The sequence below is a fragment of the Tamandua tetradactyla genome, chromosome 16 (assembly GCF_023851605.1).
Source record: "Tamandua tetradactyla isolate mTamTet1 chromosome 16, mTamTet1.pri, whole genome shotgun sequence".
NCBI lineage: Eukaryota > Metazoa > Chordata > Mammalia > Pilosa > Myrmecophagidae > Tamandua > Tamandua tetradactyla.
In genome coordinates, this window is record NC_135342.1 from 30,811,499 (window position 1) to 30,832,805 (window position 21,307).

Consider the following 21,307-nt stretch of genomic DNA (forward strand, 5'->3'; position numbering starts at 1 on the left):
GTTTCAAACAGAGTCAAGAGGTTATCCTGGAGGTTATTCTTAAGCATAAGAAGATATCCCTTTTTAGTTTACAGTGTATTGGCATGGCTGGAGGGAAGTACCTGAAAACCTGTGTCTGATGCTCTTTTTATCCAGAGTATGGACAGATGAGTTAAAAAAATATGGATAAAAAGTAAATACTAGGGGGTATAAGGGGTAAAATAAATTGAGTAGATGGAAATACTAGTGGTCAATGAGATGAAGGGGTAAGGTGCATCATATGTATGAGTTTTTTCTTTAACTTTTTTACTGTGAAATATAACATACATACAAAAATAATAAATTTCCAAGTACAATTTAACAAGTAATTACGGAACAGATTTTAAAATTTGGTATTGGTTACAGTTCCACGATTTTTCATTTTTTCTTCTAGCTGCTCCAAGACCAAAAGAAATATCAATGTGATGATTCAGCAGTCGTACTCATTTGTTAAATCCTGTCTTCTCTGTTATACTCCTCCTCCTCTTTTTTTTCCTGAAAAATAACATACGTGCCAAAAAAAAGCAATAAATTTCAAAGTACATCACAAAAATTAGTTGTAGGACAGATTTCAGAGTTTGATATGGGTTACAATTCCACAACTTTAGGTTTTTACTTCTAGTTGCTCTAAGGTACTGGAGACAAAAAGAAATATCAATATATGATTCAGCACTCATGCTCATATGTTAAAGCTGACCTTCTCTGTATAACTCCACCATCACATTTGATCTTTCTCCCACTCTTTAGGGGTAATTGGGCTGTGCCCACTCTTACTTTTTCATGTTGAAAGTTGTCTGTTGATAATATGGGAAAGGGGAATGGAACAAGCAGTTCCATCAAACTGATGTTCTGGAGAGGCTGGCCACTCTGCATTTCAGGATTTATCTGCTCCAGGGACCCATCTGCAGGTTTAAGTTTCTGAAAGTTACCTTAGTTCATGGAACCTTTGTAGAATCTTATATTGTAAGAATTTGAGAATCCGAGAGTTTTGCCACGCAAAGGAGGACTCCAAGAGACGTTCTCTCATGCAACATGCAAGGGGTTTATTTTCCACACATGTGTAGGGCTCCCTGAACACGCAGGAACAGAGAGCCCCGAACTTAAGTTTGCAAAAGCTTTTTAAAGGGTAAGATGAGCGGGGTGGGGGTTGAGCATGGGTCACAGGTGCTGTTTTGCAAAAAAGCAGATAAGAACAGTTTTACAATAAGCATTTCTTAACAGTTTTACAACAAGTAACCTTGGCGCCAGGATTGTTTATCTTCAGCCTGATGGGGCCCATAATTCTTTTCTTTATAATTCTTAACTCACACCAAATGCATAGCCGTGAATATAAAATGACACAAATGCTTTTGCTGGATATTTCAGAAGCTAAAATATATGTAAATAGCTAAATTAAGCAGGAAAAATTAGCTACTGTTAAGCTTTGTAAAATTCCCTTTTACAATATAATGCCCTAGTATTCTTTAGAATTGGCAGGAATGGTTTTGCTTGGGTCTTTTTGTTTTTATTTCTTCTTCTGGAGTGATGCAAATGTTCCCCAAAATGATCATGCTTATGAAAGTACAACTGTGTGATCCTATTGTGAGCCATTGATTGTACACCATGTATAGACTGTATGTGTGTGAAGGTGCGTCAGTAAAAAATAGAAAATAATTTGAGGGCAGTCAAAAAAATCCCTCTCTTAGTTAATTTAGCAAAATCACCTTCTCTGAGAAACCTAGTTCTCTAAAATCACAATCTGTCAGAAACTTTGCTGTGTGACATCATGTCACTAAAAAATGATGCTTGGAGGATCTCGGTCTCATTGACAGAGAGAATCAGCCTTGATTTCCAGCCCACCAGAGCTTCACATAAGGAGTATTCAGATACAACTTTCTTCTTTTATCTCTACTTTGTAATTCCCAAAGATATAGGAGCCAAAGTCTACTTCTCAGTCCACCCTGATAATCATCTCTTATTTACAGCCCTGCTTTGCATGGAGCCTCTCAAGCACTGCTTCATTGACATTCCCCTAAACTCCACCCTTACTCTCAAACCTGTAATTACCTCAGCCCTTCCTTTGTGGGATAGCCTGGAGGGTTGTCTCCCTGGCTGCAGCAAGATAATAAATCTAACTCTTTTGGAATACAGGATGTGATAGAGTCTGCATCATTCTATTCACTCAGCCTATTATTCTAGCTCATGCATTCTCAGCAGGAGCAAAATTGTACCTGAAGGGTGAAAAGCAATACTTGGGGGCTAGAAAATCATATTTAGATGTTACAAGTTTCTTGCCTTCCAAAGGCCACACACAACACGGAAACAGGTATACAGTATATCTGCGCTATTAAAAGTTCCTAGGGATGGTGGTGCAAGGGTAGTTCAGTGGTAGAATTCTCCCCTGCCACACAGAAGACCCAAGTTCGATTCCCAATCCATGCACTTCCCCCAAAACAAGCAAAACGAACAAATAAAAATTCAACAAATAGTGCTGCAATAACAGGATACTCACATGGAAAAAAACATGAAATGTGACCCCACCATACAGCACACACAAAAATATATAAAAGGCATAGGACAGCAAGTCACAGAAATACATCTTTCTGTCTTTGCCTGTCTCTGAGATCTCCTTTCCTTGGCCTCAGGGAGAGATGGAAAGAGCCGTGTCACTCCCCTCATTATTCTCAGGCGTTTGTCCCAACTTCTGATGACTTTTCACCCTCTCCACCTCCCTCCTCTTTTGCTTCCCCAGAATGGGGAGGGTATAGTACTGGGGTGCTAGTTGAGGCTGCACAGCCCATTAACTTGCCTTTGATTCCAGTGAATAAATCTGGGTGGAGGGGTAAGACTCCTGATCTTACTGTTTTCAGTTCCTCTTTGACTTCTAATTTGGGTCCTTGTTAACCATTTTGGGATCACCTTCTTCCCCTTCTGAAGAAAAGCCCATGTTAGCATCGACTTCATAATGACCACCAGCACTCAGTGCTTCGGGACACACTGATGAGCCCTAGGACAGTTCATGTTCTAAAGTTCAAGACATTAGTAGAATGTTGAAAATTAGTCAAACATTGAAATGTCTAAAGTTTTCAGCTCAGCCACCTGCCATAGTAGGTGCTCAATAAATGTTTATGAAAGAATTCTGACTGAGTGCAAATGAATGCCAGCATTTCTCTGATTTCCTCATTGGGCATAGTGGGTCCTCACTAGCTGTTTCTCCTATATCAGTGGAAAAGGAAACCATCCTAAATGACCACGTTTGGTTAAAAAAAAAAAACTAAAACGTACATCTTGTTTGTAGAACCCTACAGTCAACCATGGTGACTGATTGTCCTCATTAATTTTTTCGGAAGTGTTCCTTTACTGGGAAAAGGACACACCAACACTGAAAGTCAATCTCCTAGTTCTGTTTCTCATGTTGAATTGTTGACATTTGTGTGCTGGCCAGATGGCCTCATTGACTTTGGATCTTTGATAGGGTCAGGTTATAGCAGAGGATACAAACTTGAAGGCAGAACAGCAGAGTGGGTTGGGAGAATGCGCTTCAGAGACAAATAGCCCAGGCTAAGTCCTGCATCAGTCACTTTCCAGCTATCGACTCCAGATCCAAGACTTTGGCTCTCTGTACCTAATATGCAACTATTGAGAGATTAGGAGGTCATGCTTCAAGCCAGCCTGTTTAGGTGGATTAGCTGTTATTTTTATCCATCCCACCCAGATTCTCTCCCACGGTCTTGGCATCTTGTCATTTAACCCTTTTCCTGAAGATCTGGCTCATTTATCCTGCTATTCACCAATTCCACTTGACCCACATACACCATAAGAAAAAACAAGAGAATGAAGAAAGTCTGCCCCCTTTTGCTTGCTATCAGATTTATTTGGATAGTTGTTCTTTTGTCATTTTACATAAATGTCCATGAATATCTGAAAAGATTGAGCTGCAGCCACTTCCTGGAAAAAGTCTCATGAGGGCAGGATGCCCCTTCATACCTGGATCCTGAAATGGCTGCCAAAACTGAGCACCCAGTCCTGCCGGGCAGACTGCTCAGAGGGGTGAATTCTTTCCCTCCACAGTCAAAAGCCACTAGGAAGCTCCTTCAGAACCTCATCACAACTTTGAACTTCTCCTTTACTCTTAGATGACCATGGAAGATGACCCACTGCCATGAAGGTCTCATTTTTCTCCAGAGCAGTCTGTTACCTTGACAACTCTCAGAGCCATCCAAACCCTTGTTGTGTGAGAAGCTGTGAAGGGGACCATTACCTTGTGAGCAAGAGTCGGGCTTACTTAGCACCCCCTTATGAATGCTGAGTATATGCTCTGCTCTCAGCCAACCTCAGTCCCCAGGCTGCCACTCCAAAGTCCTACTTGACTTGAGATAAAACATGACCTGTGAATTATGTGCCAGTATACCCCCAAACCCCTAGAAGACCCAGCTCTCAGCCCAGGCCACTTGGCCACACTCTGCCACAGCCTCCTAGAGTCCACTGCTTTTTTCCACCTTAGACATGTCCTGCAGCTGCCCCTCATCTCCATTCTCTGCTTTCAGTTCCGTACTGCCCTCCAGTTTCCAAGGCCCACAGGCCCCAGCCACCCTCCTCAGCAGTCCATGAAAGTCTGCTTGGAACTCAGATGATGAGAAGTAGTAGACAAGGGGGTCAACACAGGAGTTTAGGGTGCTGAGGAGTAACGTATAACTTCTCCAGGATGGGCTTTTGCCCTGGATGAAACCGAAGACATGGGACATATTGTAAGGCCCAAAGCATACAAGGAAGTTGAGCAGTGTGGCAGCTATAAGCCCCGCAACCCTCTTCCTCCGGCGATGGCTGACTCCCCTGCTGAGGATCCATACCATGCTGCTGTAGCAGTAGCATGTGATGAGCAGGGGCACCCCAAAAAGGACCACAGCCATCTCTAACCGGACAGGCAGCAGAATGTCCAGCTGTTTCTTCTGGAACTCTAGATAGCAAGTTACATTTTCACTCTGGCTATGAAGGGAGCCCCCTGAGAATTCAATGATGTAGACCACACTGCAGTGGGCAGCAGCCAGGAGCCAGCAGGCCCCACTGACCAGACCGGCCTGTCTCAGTCTTGGCCGGGCCCTGTACCACACTGGGTAGGACACACTCAGGAAGCGCTCAATGCTCACAGCTGCCAGGAAGAGGGAGGTGAGATAGATGGTGGTGAAGAAGAGGGATCCGGAGAAGGGGCAGAGGAAGAAAGGCATGGTCCAGCGCATTGCACTGGCCGCCTCCACCATGCGGAACGGCAAGAAGATCAGCAGGAGCAGGTCCGAGACAGTCAGATTGAGCAGCAGCACATCCACAACCACTGGGCGACGATGCAGCTTGCCCACGAAGACCACCAGAGCCACCAGGTTGAGGGGCAGCCCCACAAGGAAGGTGAAGAGGTACACAGAGAAGTAGAGCCAGTGATGGCCAGGAGAGAAGGACTGGTCTGGGTCTGTACCCATGGTGGTGGTCACTGGTGGGAGAGAGAGAGACAGAGTTGGCATCTGCAAGGAGGCGTTCTTCCCCCTTGCCAGCAGCTTCTCAACTGTGAGCAGGAACATTGCCTTAAGCCCCAGCTTCCCCCTGATGCTTTCCCCAGCAGAGTCAGCCTGCCCAACTTCCAGTCCATTCTTTGTCTGCAGTGCCTTCCCTCAGCATAGAGAGCGCCAAGGTTCCAGTCCTGACCACTCACCTACTCCTCATACTTTCATTCAGGGCCCCCATGCTCACCTGAGAGCCCAGGTTCTCTGGCCACAGCAACTTGCCGTCTCCTTCAGAGCAATTGTGGTGAGCTATTTATCTAACAGAACTGATAAAGGACTTGCAACTTTTTCCACAGAATAAAAAAATGCCTTTAGCTCTGTTGTCAGAGGTTGGTCAGTATGCAAAAACAGGAACAAATTCCACAGCTGTGTCTTGTTCCTTGTGCAGTGTGAATGCTTGAGCAGACCTCATCTTCCCACCCCAATCCTGACTTGAATTGCCTATGCTCCTCCTGAATGGCACTCTTCCAGATTGCCTTTTAAGGACAGGAAGCTCAGTGCTGTGATGGGGTGTGTGGGCTCTAGAGCTAGAAGGCCTGGGCTCGATGCTGCCTGCATCACTCAATCACTGTATGCTTTAGAGTAGCTATTCAAATTAGACTTAATCTTAGTATTTTGAGGTGAAAACACAGAAGTAATATCATAGGTTTTTGGTGTAGATAAAAGTATTACTCCATGTCTAGTGGTTAGAATGCAGCTTGCATGTGGTGAGCACTCAACTGATGGTCACTGCCATTGTCCCAGGCCCAGTGCGAGCATGTCTCTAGAATGACAGGATTACTGCTACTACAAAACTACTAGTAGTATATTATTCCTGCTACTACTACAGTATCTACTAATGCAACTACTGTGGCTATCACTACAGCTACCACTACTACTAAAATTATTAATACAACCACTGCCACTACAACAACTGATATTAGTACTACTACAACTACTGTTTCTATTACAACTGCTACTACAGCAACTACTACTGCTAAATTGCTACTACTGTAGTTACTACTACTTCTGCAACAAGTACTATTACAATGACTACTACCACCACAACTCTACTACAGCTACTACTATTACTACAACAACAAGCACTACTAGTACTGCTACTACCAATAATAATGTAGCAGTGATGCTAGCAGCTGCCTTTTTCTGGGCACATCATCCATACTGCTCTGCCGGACAGGGTGTTACCATTATGCCAGGCTGTCCTTGATCCTCAGAGAAGGAAAATGACTTGCTCCAGGTAGCACAGCTATTATGCAAATCCACCACAATTCAAACCCAAGGTTTGTCCACATACCTGGAGGTAGTTTGTTTATTCATCCCCTATTACTTATGGAGCACAATGGGATACTGTTTTATACCCTGTTCTAGTTTGCTAGCTGCTGGAATGCAACACACCAGAGACAGGTTGGCTCTTAATAAAAGGGGATTTATTTCATTCATTCTTCAGAGGAAAGGCAGCTAACGTTCAACTGAGGTTCTTTCTTAGGTAGGAAGGCACAGGGTGATCTCTGCTGACCTTCTCTCCAGGCCTCTGGGTTCCAAGTTCTTTCCCCGAGATGATTTCTTTCTGCATCTCCAAAGGCCTGGGCTGAGCTGCGAATGCGGAGATGAAGTATGCTGAGCTGCTTGGGCTGTGCTACATTGAGCTCTCTCGTTTAAGCACCACCCAATTAAATCAAACATCATTCATTGCAGCAGGCATGCCTCCTAGCCAACTGCAGATGTAATGAGCAACAGGTGAGGTTCACGTACCATCGGCTCATGTCCACAGCAACAGAACTAGGCACCGTCATCTGGCCAGGTTGACACTTGAACCTAACTACCACTCACCCATTAGAATGGCCATAAGCAAAAAGTCGGAGTTTAACATGTTTTGGAGAGGATGTGGATGCCTTATAAACTGATGATGGTGACGTAAAATGGTGCAGCCACTTTTGAAATCTGTTTGGCAGTTTCTTGAATGTTAAACATAAATTTACTACAGGTGCCAACTATTCAATTCCAAGTGTCTCTCCAAGAGCAATGAAAACAGACATCCACTCAAGGACTTGCTTGCTAACGTTCAAAGCAACATTATTCAGAGCAGTCAAAAAGTGGAAATACCAACTGATGGTCCATTAACCGACAAATGTACAAACAAAATGTGGTGTATCCATACAATGGAAATCTATTGAGCAATATAAAGGAACGAAAACACCAATAAGTGCTATGATGAGGATGAACCTGGAAAATATTATGCTAAGTGAATGCAAACCAGACATAAGACTACATATTGCATGATTACACTTACACCTTATGTTTCAGTTTGCTAAAACTATTGAAATGCAATATACCAGATCTGGGGTGGCATTTGTAACTGGAGTTACAAATATACAGTTCTAAGGCCATGAAAATGTCTGAATTAAGATGTCAATAAAATGATACCTGGACTCTGAAGAAAGGCCTTCAGCATCTAGAACACCTCTGTCATCTGGGAAGGCACGTGGCTGGCATCTGCTGTTCCTTGCTTCCAGGTCTTTGCTTTCAGCTTCTGATTCCAGTGGCTTTCTCTCTGTGTCCTACGGGTCTTCTTTTAGTGTCTCCAGGGCATTTCTCTGTCTAGTATCTGTAGGTCCAGTCTTAGCTTCTCCAGGGCAAACTCTGGATTTCATCTCTTAGCTTAGCTCTCCTGAGGCATTTTCTTTTCTGTCTCCAAGCATCTGTGGTTTCTCCAAAATGTCTCCCTCTTAAAGGACTCCAATAAGTAGATTAAGACCCACCTTGAATGGGTGGGGTCACATCTCCATGGAAACAACCGAACCAAAAAGTTCTACCCAACAATAGGTCTACCCCCACAAGATTGAATTAAAAGAACATAGCTTTTCTGGGCTATATAACAATTTCAAAGCAGCACACCAGATCTTGTTTTATTGTCCTTCATTTTTTTACGCTTTACATATATATATATTTATTTACAAATTCATTGTATATTTTTACAAATTCATTGTTTGTGGCAACCCTGTATTGAGCAAGTCTATTGGCGCCATTTTTTTCTATATCATGTGCTCACTTCATGTCTCTCTGCCACATTTTGGTAATTCTTTGCAATATTTCAAACTTTTTCATTATTGTGGTGATCTGTGATCTTTGATGTTACTATTGTAATTGTTTAGGGGAGCCACTAACTAGGTTCATATAAAAAGGCAAACTTAAGCGATAAATGTGTGTGATCTGACTGCTCCACCAACCAACTGGTTCCCAGTCTTTCTCCGTTTCCTCAGGGCTCACTATTCCCTGAGATACAGCAATATTGAAATTAGGCCGATTAACAACTCTACAGTGGCCTCTAAGTGTTCGAGTGAAGGGGGAGTTGCATATCTCTCACTTTAAATCAAAAGCTAGAAATGACCAAGCTTAATGAAAAAGGCATGTCAAAAGTTGATAGGCTGATACTAATAATTACGCCTAAGAGTCACTCCCAGAGAACCTCTTTTATTGCTCAGATGTGGTCTCTCTCTCTAAGCCAACTCGGCAAGTGAATTCACTACCCTCCCCATTACAAGAGACATGACTCCTAGAGGCATAAATCTCTCTGCCAACACATTACCTGACTCCTGGGGATGAGCCAGGACCTGGCATCATGGGAATGAGAAAACCTCCTAGATCAAAAGGGGGAAAAGAGAAATGAGACAAAATTAAGTGTCAGTGGCTGAGCAGAGAGGTTATCCTGAAGGTTATTCTTATGCATTATATAGATACCCCTTTTTAGTTTACGGTATTGGAGGGGCTAGAGGAAAGTACCTGAAACTGTTAACAATGTTCCAGTAGCCTTGATTCTTGAAGACTGTATAACTATATAGCTTTTATAATGTGACTGTGTGATTGTAAAAACCTTGTGTATGATGCTCCTTTTATCCAGTATATGGACAGATAAGTAAAAAAATAATAATAATAAGGATAAAAATAAATAAATAATAGGGGGTAATAATAGATTAAAAATTGGGTAGATTGAAATACTGTGAGTAAATGAAAGGGAGGGGTTAGGGGTATGGGATTATGAGTTCTTTTTTCCTTTTTATCTCTTTTTCTGGAGTGATGCAGATATTCTAAAAATAATCATGGTGAAGATAACACAACTATGTGATAACAGTGTGAGCCATTGTTTGTATAATATGGTTGGACTGTATGTGTGTGGATATTTCTCAATAAAAATTTTTTAAAAAAAAAAGAATGAAAGAATCAACTCACTGAAAAAAAAATGGCTAGGCTGAAGGGTACATGGGTGGTTCTGTGGTAGAATGCTTGCCTGCCATGCCCAAGACTTGGGTTCAATTTCCACCTCATGCACTGCACCCCCACAAAAAAAAGAAAAAGTAATAGGCCTAAAGCTAGACCTCTTGCACCAAACAGTTTACCAAGTTGTTAATGCAAAGGAAAAGTTCTTCAAAAGAAATTTAAAAGGGAACTCCACTTGAACACTTAGATGCCATCGATAAGAAAGTGAAACAGCCTTATAGCTGTTATAGAGAAAGTTCAAGTGGTCTGGATAAAACCAACCACTATATTCCCTTAAGCCAAGTCTAATCCAGAGCAAGGCCCTAATTCTCTTCAATTCTATGAAGGCTGAGAGAGGCGAGGACGCTGCCTAAAAAAAGTTCAAAAGTTCTAGTAAGGGTTGGTTACAGAGAAATCTTTCGTGAACAGAAGACTCAATTGATGTGGCATACTTCAAGTTGTCTCATTTTAAGAAATTGCCCCCGCCACCCCAACTTTCAGCAACCACCGCCCTGATCAGTCAACAGCCATCAGCATTGGGGTGTAAGACCCTCCACCAGTGAAAAGATTATAACTTGCTGAAGGCTTAGATGTTGTTTAGCATTTTTTAGCAATAAAGTTTTGTTTTGTTTTGTTTTTAACATGGGCAGGCACTGGAAATTGAACCCGAGTCTCTGGCATGGCAGGCGAGAATTCTGCTACTGAGCCACCATCACCCAAGTTTTTTTAATTAAGGCATGTACGTTGTTTTTTAGACATAATGCTAGCACACCCTTTATAGACTACCATATAGTGTAAACATAACTTTTATATGCAATGGGAAACCAAAAAATTTGTGTGATTCACTTTATTTCGATTTTCACTTTACTATAGTGGTCTAGAATCATACCCACAGTATCTCCAAGGTATGCTTGTATACAAAATGTCCAGAAAAGGTGAATATATAGATTTGTGTTGATTAGTAGTTGCCTAGTGCTGGAGATTAGCTATAAACAAGCCTGAAGGATCTTCTTGGGGTGATAAAATGTCTTAAAACTGTATTATTGTCATGGTTGCACAACGCGGTAAATTTTAGTAAAAGTCGTTAAACTGCCCCCTTAAAATGGATGAATTTTACAGTATGTAAACTATACCTCAGTTAAATTGTTAAAAATATAGCAGTGAGCCATACAAAGTTTCTCTCCTCATGGTGCTTTCCATTGGGGTGCTGGAGGTTAGGTGGTTGAGTGCCAAGAGGATAATAAAGGCACCCATAATTAAAGCCAAAGACCCACTGGAGAAAACAATGTAGGCAGAGGAATGCCCAGAGCCAGGCATCACATCCTGGGGACCTGATAGATCAGGTACAGTGCTCGAAGGGGTCATGAGAGATGGCTGGGGGTCAGAATGACCAACAGGGCCTCGGTGGCCGTGGGGAAGCACTACAGCCACCGCTGAGTGGGTAAAGACACGAGTGACTGGGAGAAGTGGCCGAGTACCTGGCAGGGGATGGTCCAAAGCAGTGGGAATAATGAGTACCAATAATGGCATGATGGAAAGGGCAGTGGGGCTACCTGGAGCTGGAGCTTTCCCTTCACTGAAACTCCCTGGCATCTCCACTGCACAGGGGCAGAGCTTGCTTTTAGTGTGCGGATCCTCGAACAAGTGACTTGACTTCTTTGGCCTGTTTCCATATTTGTAAACGGGTAATAAAACTTCCTTTGGGGGATTTTTAGGAGCACTCATTTAGCAAATATTTACTAAGTGCTTTCTATCTGTCAGGCTCCGTTTAGGCATGGGAGCTATGTGAGAGAGAAAACCAAAACTCCCTACCCTTCTACCCACTTCAGCATGGGAAGAGATCCCTTGTATAAACCTGATAGTGCCTGCCAGGCATGTGGTTCCCACTTCTTGTGTTCCTATATGCCCATGGTGTGGTCGTCATCGGAGGAACAAGTCCGGTTCCTTCTCGGCATGTGGGAGCAGAGACCCAGGGGTCTACCTCCTTCTTGGCCACTCTCTTCCACCATCCGTCACCTTTGCAAATGGGCCACAAGCACAGGTGTTAACCCCAATACCCTAAGTTTGCCCAGGTTTCCTATCCCTTGGGGTTCCTGCCTTGCAGGATCACAATCCACTTCTACCCGTTCCTTGCTGTGGGAACTCTGGCAAGTTTCCTAACCCATAAAATGAAGGTGATAATATAACTGCCTCCAGGACTGAAGCTAGCTCACGCAGTGCCTTCCTCCCAGTTAGGAAAAGGCACCTCTTCCAGGCGAACACCACCCTGCAACAGAATGCACTGCTTGAGGTGTGCGTGGTGTTTTTGTTCAAATTAGAATAGTACTGTTCTTCCATTGGGTGGAAGCAGCTCCCTGCCAGGCGCATGGCTTGGTGAGCAAAGCACAGGCTGATCTTTAGTCACTGCCTGACCCCCTGCCTGGTGCCCTTGTGCAGTCAACAGTTTACCCAACTATACAGCAGTGGCATAGCTAAATCAAAGGGCTGTGTGAGGGCGAATGAGGCAACGCTTGTAAAGCACTCAGCATGGCACTGGCACATATTAAGGACTCATATTTGTTTGCAACCATTAATGTCGTCGTTTGTAGTCCTCCCTCTCCAAACGGATGTAGCTTTCTTCACAGCTACCTCTTCACAGCTCTTATGCTGCCCCCTTGTGAGTTCAAGACTGTACAACAGCATAGTTATCTCGCCTCCTGCCTCCTCCCTTGTTCAGAAATTCAAATGTCCTTTCCTTGGAAATCATTTCAGAGAAGCACCTTCCAAAGTCTATCATCAGAGTGGCCTTTCCTCTAGGTCAGAAACAAGCTTCCCTCCTCCTTCTCCAATGAGAAGTACCTCTGCCCCTGGCACAACTGGCAGAGAGGCCAGCTTACCTACCTCTTGTGATCCAGCTCCTGGCCTCCATTTTTCTCTCCCACCTCATAAGCAGCTCCGGGTATGCCACAGGCAAGGCTGCCCTGCAGTTCCTCTGGGGGTAGGAGAGGCAGCAGGGCTCTCCTGCCTCATGCCCCTTCCCCCAGTGGTGACACCTTCTTCTGGGTGGTCCCCACGTGTGTCCCAGCTGTGCATGCTCTGCCCCGGCCAATCCCCTCTCCCAAGTAGCCAGTCACCAGTGGATTGAGTACCACGCTCCAGGCCCCTGTGATGAGCCCCAGCTTCCGCCACTGGCACCCTGTGTCAGGGCGCAGGAAGCCAGCCACATTGGAGGCATTGTAGGGCCCTAGGCAGAGCAGCAGTGTAAGCAGAGCCCCGCTGGCTGCCCAGGCCGCCCTCAACTTCCGTCTGTGGCTTAGACCTGAATGGGCCAGAGCCCGGAGGCAGCCCACATAGCAGAAGGCCGTGATAGTCAAGGGCAGAAAGAAGAGTAGAAGGGAGAGACTGAGGCGAGCAGGACCTGCAGACGTGGGGTCCCAGGCCTCCAGGCAGACCGGAGAGCCGTTGACTGGCGTGTTGATACCCAGGGTGCTGTTGGAGCTGTCCATCCAGCCTCCTGGAGCCTCCAGCCCAAAGACCAGCCCCAGAAGGCAGATGACCAGGGCCCATATAGCCACACACACCCCCCAAGAGTAGCGCGGCCTCCGGACAGCTTGGTAGCCCAAGGGGAAGGCCGCTCCCAAGTAGCGGCCGACACTCAGGGCAGCCAGGAGGCTCCCACCCGCATAGAGTGGAGCGAAGTGGGCCAGGGCAAAGACAGGACAGAGGGGGGCTGGCAGAGGCCAGGCACCCCCGGCCAGGGCCTCCACAGCCTTCAGGGGCAGGGAGACCACCAGCAGGAGGTCAGAGCAGCCCAGGTGGAGGGCATAGACAAGGCTAGGGGTGAGGCCGAGCCGGGCGTGGGCTGCAGCACCTCGGATGGCCAGTGCATTGAGTGGGAAGCCCAGTGCAAAGGCAGCCACATAAAGGGCGAAGGAGAGCTGGGGAGGCAGGTCCATGGGGCCAGGCTGCTGGCCTCCCCGGCGTGGCACTCAACTTGCTCTGTGTTCTCAGATCTTGCAGCCTCAGATGAGAGGAGCTCCTGGGATGATGAACAGATGTTACAGCTGTTTGGAGGATGAGAAGCCACGTAGTAAGACTGTTGGTGAAATGGATGCCTGGATCAGAAGAAAGGTCCTTTGCTTTCTTTCCACCATATCAGCTCTTAAAAGGAAGAGACTAGCTATAGTATGACAGAAGAAGGTTGCAGGTATATAGGTCCCACAGGAGGGAAAGCATCTTGATTTTGGAGGCTCTAGGGAGAAAAGAACAAGGCAGAGAAGATTCAGAGCAGGATCCAGCCATATAACATGTTTTTCTTTGGAAAGAAAATGAGACTCCTGCATCCACTCCCCTCTGCCCAATTCCCTGAAAAGAGCACTAGCTGCTCCCCCATAATGGAGTACCTACCCAGCAGATGGTTAAGGGCTGGGGGTGACTCCCAACTAAGGGGAAGAGAAGTCAGGGATCCAGATATGATGGAGAATGCAGGCAGAGGAGTCCCCAGGGGGCAGTCAAGGCAAAGCCAGATCCCACCAGTGTCACAAGGATAGGCCTTATGACATCCTGGATTGGGAAAATTGGGGGTTCGGGGAATATTGTTGGTGGAGAAAGGAGCCACAGAAAGAGGGACTCACCTCTTGACGCTGCCAGATGTCTCTGAGGCTTAGGAGTCCCCCTCGATGGGCTGCGGGAGGATGGCCGGGCTGGGCATTGAGCCGGAAGGGAGAGGGAAGGGCGGGGTGGCAGGGCCATTAACCTGAGGCTTTCGCAGCCTGGGTGAGCAGCTAATGGAGCATCTCTGGCAGGAGCTGGGGCTAGGCCCAAAGAGGTGAGAGTCCAGGAAGAAGATTAGAGCACTGAATCTGTGAAGGGTGGGTATCTGGTTTTCCTCTGGGTAGGCTAGGGAGTGTGCAGCCAGTATTTTGAAAGAGCAGGATTCATGGAAGACAACCAGACCAGCTTCATGCCTTCCCCCACCCTACCCCACAGCTTATTCAAACCTGCTCCTAGATGAAATCGTGGGCAGAATCCATGCCTTAGGGGCTTACTCCAGTCACTTTGGTCACCCAAAGTGTCTCAGTTTAGTCATGAATATGTGGGATAATGAAAACTTCATTCCAAGGCAAAGCTTTTCCCCTCCCCCACCGTGTGCAGCCTGCACACGCCTTCTGTGAGGAGAGGGCTCCTCTTATTTTCCTGCCTTGCCCTTGGCCTTTTCCTTCTAGCTTGGTGACAGTGCTTTCCAGCCCAGTCGGTATTGGTAGGAGAGGGAAGGAGGAAAAGCAAGGCACAAGCAAGGTCTTGCCCAGTCACACTAGAGCAGTGTGGCTGTGATCTCCACTCTGCCTCTCTCCGGGCTGAATGATACCAAAGCTGTGTCTCTTCTGGGACGCTCATGTGGGGACACTGGACAGTACTCACTCAGGCCTGGCCACAGTGGTTTCCTTGAAACCCCTCTCACCAGGTTTCAGTTGGGGGAATATCTCTCATCCCTCCCCTAGGGTTAGTCATCACGATAGTAAGAAATGGGATTCTCAGTATCTCAACAACTCTCTCCAAAGAAATGACCTTCTCTGATCCTTTTATAGCTCAAAGTTGTGGAATTTGTTCTTGGTTGCCTCCTCTCCAGGTCCTACATATGTGATCCAGAACCTCACTCTGAATGCTGAAGAACTTACTACCCACTGTCTGTTGTTTGCATTTGGGAAACACTGAAGAACTGGCAGGACTGAGGAAAAATTTAAAAGGAGTTTCATTTGCATGCTGTAACAAGCATTTGGGGGAAGAATGCAGCTGAGCGCTGGGGGAGGTATCCAGTCTTCAGGATCTTTTTGGCTTTGACACCACCCACCCCAGTTCAGGTCTCTGCCCAGTGTCACATCCCCAAGGAGCCTTCCCTGATGCCCGATCCAAGACCCCTCCTTCCAGTTGGGTCTTGTATTGATTCACAGCACCGGTCACTCAGCAGCCTCTTATTTGCTATCTCTGCTACTAGAGGGCAAATATTTCAATCTGTTTTGTGTGCTGTGTATTGCCTTGAAGGTGTTCAGTAAACATTGCTGAATGAATGGCCAGTTGCCTGGGTTCTGGGAGGATGGTGGGATCTGGGGCTACACAGAGGGCTGCCTGTGGTCTGGAGTCCCTGGCCTCACCTCAGAGCTCCCATTCACCTGCTCTGCAGGCTTCCACGGTGCTTGTTGACAGCTGCATCTCATGGCTAATTGGTCATGAAGGAGGTTTATGTCAGCAGCTGGGCTCAGGGACAGGATGGGTAGGCACCTGCTGGTTGCCAGGGAGACTGCCCTAGGCCTCACTTACTCGCTAGAGTGGACCCTACTCTAAGACCTTTTGGGGACCCTAGACTATTGAGATCCCTGCAATTGGGGCTGGGTCTTACTGCTTTTGTCCCCCTGGCACCTGACTCAGTGTCAGGTGCATTGAAAGATACTCAGAAATGTTTGATGAATGAGTGAATGAACAAATGACACTGTACTTCATTTTGGACATAGAAACCCCCAAACCCTTCCCCTTTCATTTAAACAATTGTTGATTTCTCTCCTTTCTCCAGAAATATTTCTAGGCCTTAGAAAAGTTAATGGTGCCCACAATAAATCAAACTGCAGACAAAGTGGACTGATGGAGAAACCAGCACTTCACTCGACCATAATTCCAGAAATGACCAGAATTTCTTCTCTTAGAAAGCACTCTGGTATTGAGCTGAGATGGGAAAGGAGGGGGAAAAAAAGATGGTGGCACTTCTGGAGCACCAGAGATTTGACATTCATCATCTTGGTGACTTATTGATCACATGCTCCCGGCCCTCTAAGGAGAAGGGTCTTAGCCCATTGGCAGAGGCAGGAGAATGGTTGGAGAAAGATCAAACTTGATAAGTGAAGGGAAAGGTGGACAGGCTTACCGAAAAGTCTGAATCTGTGAACATAATAGAGAACTACTGGGGATGATGGTGAAAGACAGAAAAGCTGTGAGGTTTCTCAAGGCAGTTGGCCTTCAATGAGTTTGTAAGCAGCTACAGGTTGTGAAAGAAATTGGTAGGGTGACTTTTGAGAATAGCTGTAATGAATTGGCTTCCCCTTTTACATCCTTCAAGGGCTGCAAATAGAAGACAGGAATTGTTTTTCAGGGACTTTTGACTGCTGTGCTAAGTTTCTTCTAATACGACTCCAGCATCTATGAGGTTATACCTCACTTCCTCTTTTGCCACCTGCAAGGCAGTGATGGCATTTTCATTTTACAGAAAAAGAAACCAAGGCTCAGGGAAGTTGGCAAACTTTGCCCCAGATCACTCTGCTTGTTAGGTGTAAGAGTCTCAATTCAAATTCATGTTTGCCCGGTCACAAAGCCAGGGCACTCTCTCCGTGCTGTAGATTTGATCTTGAAATTACCATGACTGCCTTTCCTTCTCCCCAAGCCTCACAATGCCCAATGCCTCCTCCATCTCCCCATCCCCAAACACCCTGGCCTCCCAAGGCTAAAAGTAGTTCACGGGTTCTTTGAAATTGTAGCTGAGCCATTTTATTTTACAGCTCCGTGCGCACTGCATGTTTGTGCACACCATGTGTCTGTCTCAGATCATGAGACCCCTGCGGGTGTGGACTGAAGCATCCTGTCTGGAATGCTTAGCTTACATGTAGACATGTTTCTAAAGGAGAAACCAGCGGAGGACAGTCCCTCTTTCTGTCCTACTTCTGTCCTTCTTCCCCTAGGCTTTATCACAGAGGCAGAAATTGAGCATATGATTCAAGAGTAGCAATTTGGAGCAGGGCTGGGGGGTCAAAGGGATGAGAAAAGGCGGGGGCGGAGAAGAGAGAATAGTGACCTGGCTGATCCAAGCTTGTGCATAGCCAGCCAGGGACAGGGTTGGGGGAGCAACATGGTGGCGGGTGGCTTGGCGAGGGACAGAGGACGCTGTAGTGCACAGAGTAGGTGTTTTGATGAGTTTCTGAGTGGGAAGGAGAGAAGAGTTAGACGAGGGATAGGCCCATCAGAAGGGTTACATGCTGAGAGGGTATTCTGGCTCTGGCATGCACACAAGGGTCCCTACACTGACTGGGGAGGAAGTAATTGAGTGACTTAGTGGCTGTGCAGCTGGAACTCCAGAAACTCTAGGACCACCCTGGCCCTGGCTGCCCTGACAGCCACCACAGCCAGTCCTGCTTCTCAGTGCTTGAGAGTCACATATTCCACTTCTTCTTGGGTCGGAGGCCGCTTTCCGGCACCAAACTCAACCAGCTCTGAGTAATGTATCCCCTCGTCTTCTGGAAAGTCTGGAGTCACATTCTCATAGTCGCCCTGAGGAAGCCGCAGTATGGTCAGCTGGCCCTCATGGACCCCATCCTCCTTCCATCTACTTTCCCTGCCCATTCCTGCCTCAATTCTTGGAGGAGAGATTGTCCGAGAACCAAATGGTACTCCCTTCTCCAGAAACTGACTGCAGTTGGTCTCTAAGGCTTGGAGGTGTCTGCGCAGGCTCTGCCCACACCAGTGCCTGACAACCCTCCCCAAGGCCCTTCCCGTGCCACCCATGCGTGACCAAGTTCTTCTCATAGAAGACTTAAAGTTAAGGCCAGACCACACCCACACCCCAGACCCACAGCCCTGCCCTCTTACCACTTGACGCTTCTGCACCACAGAATAAGTGACTGTATCATCCCTATTTGGGACACTGGCTGAGGTCCCTGCACCCCTGAGAGAGAGGACAGATAAATGAGCACAAACCAATCAGTCCTCCTACTCCCAACTCCCCTAGGCCCCCCAGAAGTCCCACCCAGTGTGGCCCCCTAAGCTGAAAATAATTTGCTACATCTCCAGTGCCTGATGCTCACAGCAGAAGCCAGTAAATATGTGCCAAATAAGTGAATGTATTGCAAAGTCCTGGCCTCGGTGTTAAAGACAACTCTAGACAGGCAGGCTCCTGGCTCGCAGAAACTGGCATGACTTGGTAGACAATTACTTCTCCCAAGGGTTGTAATGCAGGCAGAAGGACTTAATGGGTATCTGGCAGTGCCTGGCACAGCCTGGCACAAAGAGAGCAGGCGGGCGTAAGCTTGTTCTCCCACATCCCTCGGGGCACAAATGTCACCTCCCAGTGCCCTCAGTACCCAGTTCCTCCTGTGTCTGTGCTGCTGATGGGGAAGCTCAGGACAGCATAGCTAATTCCATCTTCCATTACTGGATTGTAGCATCCCAGGGCGTGAGAGCCTTCAGAGAGGGGCGTCCTTCTAATCTGGGAGAGAGAGAAACTTTCAGCTCTAACCACTCCTTTCCTCACTCCCGACTCCCTTCCCTTGGCCTATAACTCCCCAGATCACTCCACAGAACTTTTCTTTGGTTACTCTTCTTAGCCTAGTTTCTTTGCTCAACTCCAAGGGTTCCACCCTGCTATTAATCTTTCTCCCATCCTACCTTTTTATTCCTCACAAAGAAGCTCTGCCCACTGGAATTTTCCTGAAACCCCTGCTGATCCCGAATCCTTTTCCAGCTACAGAGATAAAGAGATACTCAGTGAGGGTCAAGGGAATGGGTATCAAGCCTTTTGGGGTCTTCATGAGTCAGCATCTGGAGTCAGGAGCAAATAAGGGAGAGAGAAGCTGGTGGGCAGTGGGAGGGGCTCACCTTTGGCGAAGCTTGGCCCCCCACATTGTCAGGATGAGGACAGCCAGGCAGATCCCGATTCCCACAGCCGCTCGCCTGCCGATGGTCTCGGGGCTATCTGTTGGAGGGATGAGGCCCTCAGTCAATGCCAGCTGCCAAAAGCAGGTGCTGAGCCAGCTTTGCCCTGTGGCATCTACCTGGAAGGCATTGTTGGCTCCTCTCTGTATCCAGCCACTGTCCTTCCCTGCACTCCTCCTCCTTCATGCTTGGGGGAATTATGCAGAGAAATAGCGAGTAGCCAGACCCTACCCCCTGTAGCTCCCCTTAGGGTGAAAAGGTTAGTTCTTTCTCAGGAGGAGCTCCTGCCTTATGACCCACACGGTCATCCACAGAGGACATTAGCCTCATAAATGGGTCCATCTTTATCAGTGGGCAGGTTGGCAATATTATCAGAACACCTATGTAAAAACCTAAAATTATGGAATTATAACCCATGCCAAGCTTCTAATTGTGGTGTGTGCTTTGAAATTTATTGCTTTTTTGTATATATGTTTTGTTTGTTTGTTTTGCATGGGCACGCACCGGGAAATGAACCCAGGTCTCCAGCATGGCAGGTGAGAACTCTGCCACTGAGCCACCGTGGCCAGCCCTTGTATATGTGTTATTTTTTACAAAAAAAATAAAAGTCAATTGTGATGATAAAAAAGCATTTATTCCTTCTAGTCTCCTATATTCTAGAGCAGCTAGAAGGAAAATTATGAGACGATTGTATGGTAGACCACGAGAAACTCTGGGATCTACCCTGTAACTACTTGTTGAAGAGTACTTTGAAAACTATTGTTTTTTTCTTTTTTTATTTGTATATATGTTATATTATACAATAAAAATGTTTTTAAAAAATGTACCTATTGCTATGACCGAGCAGTTCCATGTAGGAATTAATCCAGCAGCTATCTTTGTAGTTATGCCCAGACTGCAAACAGCCTTGATGAGGGCACTGGGGAGATAAGTGATGTGACATTCATACAATGGAAAACAGTGCAGTCCCTAGAAAAAGGGGGTCTGAAAAGTCTAGAGACAGCAAACATATTAGTGACATTTCCATATTACATGCTCAGAATGTTTGCATTTAGCCTCCAGCTTTGCAGGAAATGATCCTCTCAATTTAAAGCTCCAAGCATTAATCTGAAAAAGCACAATAAATAAATAGTTCCCCTATGTTTTCAGATTCTTTAGACACTTTGTCTATGCATTGATACCCAACTGTAGTGTGGCAGATATGAAGAAAAGTCCAGGACCATTTGTGTCACAAGAAGGGTGTGGACACAGATCCATATCTGTACATTGTGCCTGTAAAGTATCTCTGTAAGACACAACAAGCTCTTAACAGTGGCTGTCTCTTGAGGACAGAGGCTGCAGCTAGAATTCTCAGAGTTCAAGAGTAAGTGGCGTCTGCCTTTCCACTCTTACCCTTTTGTGATGTTTTAATCTTTTATCACCATGTCCTTATACTGTCTTTAAAAAAAAAGCATTAAAATCTCAAAAGCTAAAAGCAAGCACCATAATAAGGGTGACACAGAGAGAAACAGAGATGGACAGAGAAGCCAGTAGGGGCTCAGGATGTCTGCAGGGTGGAGGCAGCTTAGAGGAGGTGAGTCAGAAGAGAATGGGCAGGAGGGAGGGAAAGAGAAACAGAGTGAGTCTTAGAGACAGGTGAGCTTCAGGGCAGGGTTACAGAGCCAGATGGGAGGGGGGATGAGAAGGGGTCAAGTAGACAAGCTGGGCTGGGCCAACAGGAAAGGGGAGAGAGGGAAGAAGGGCAAAGTGGTCTGGAGGGCATAGACTTCGGGGGGTCGGGGGGAACCATAGAAGCAGCGGGGCCCAGACAGGAACATGAGCAGAAGTGGGAAGGG

General features: G+C 46.4%; 3 protein-coding genes across 7 annotated transcripts in view; all 3 read right to left on the minus strand.

Annotated features, from left to right (window-relative positions):
• Positions 1-1,003: 1,003 nt before the first annotated feature.
• Positions 1,004-5,947, minus strand: FFAR3 (free fatty acid receptor 3). Of its 2 annotated transcripts, XM_077132124.1 has the most exons (2): positions 5,737-5,947; positions 1,004-5,479 (listed from the first exon to the last, which is right to left on the minus strand). In XM_077132124.1, exon 2 carries the CDS (start codon positions 5,466-5,468, stop codon positions 4,473-4,475), a length of 996 nt encoding a protein of 331 aa, XP_076988239.1. In that variant the 5' UTR covers positions 5,469-5,479; positions 5,737-5,947; the 3' UTR covers positions 1,004-4,472. The 2 variants fall into 2 exon arrangements, with proteins under 2 accessions (XP_076988239.1, XP_076988238.1); XM_077132123.1 differs by having other exon boundaries at positions 1,004-5,947.
• A 5,545-nt stretch (positions 5,948-11,492) lies between these two features.
• On the minus strand, positions 11,493-14,748 carry FFAR1 (free fatty acid receptor 1). Its single transcript, XM_077133628.1, has one exon. It carries the CDS (start codon positions 13,736-13,738, stop codon positions 12,809-12,811), a length of 930 nt encoding a protein of 309 aa, XP_076989743.1. The 5' UTR covers positions 13,739-14,748; the 3' UTR covers positions 11,493-12,808.
• Positions 14,749-14,812: 64 nt separating this feature from the next.
• Positions 14,813-21,307, minus strand: part of CD22 (CD22 molecule) — a 31,102-nt gene continuing 24,607 nt past the window's right edge. Inside the window, exons 11-15 of one of the 4 annotated variants that reach the window (XM_077132128.1) lie at positions 19,416-19,512; positions 19,206-19,281; positions 18,902-19,026; positions 18,411-18,486; positions 14,813-18,092 (exon numbers count right to left, since the gene is read on the minus strand). In XM_077132128.1, the coding sequence (XP_076988243.1) occupies positions 17,961-18,092; positions 18,411-18,486; positions 18,902-19,026; positions 19,206-19,281; positions 19,416-19,512 (506 nt within the window). In that variant the 3' untranslated portion in view covers positions 14,813-17,960. The remainder of the gene's footprint in view (positions 18,093-18,410; positions 18,487-18,901; positions 19,027-19,205; positions 19,282-19,415; positions 19,513-21,307) is intronic. The other 3 variants (XM_077132127.1, XM_077132126.1, XM_077132125.1) reach the window with 3 other exon arrangements.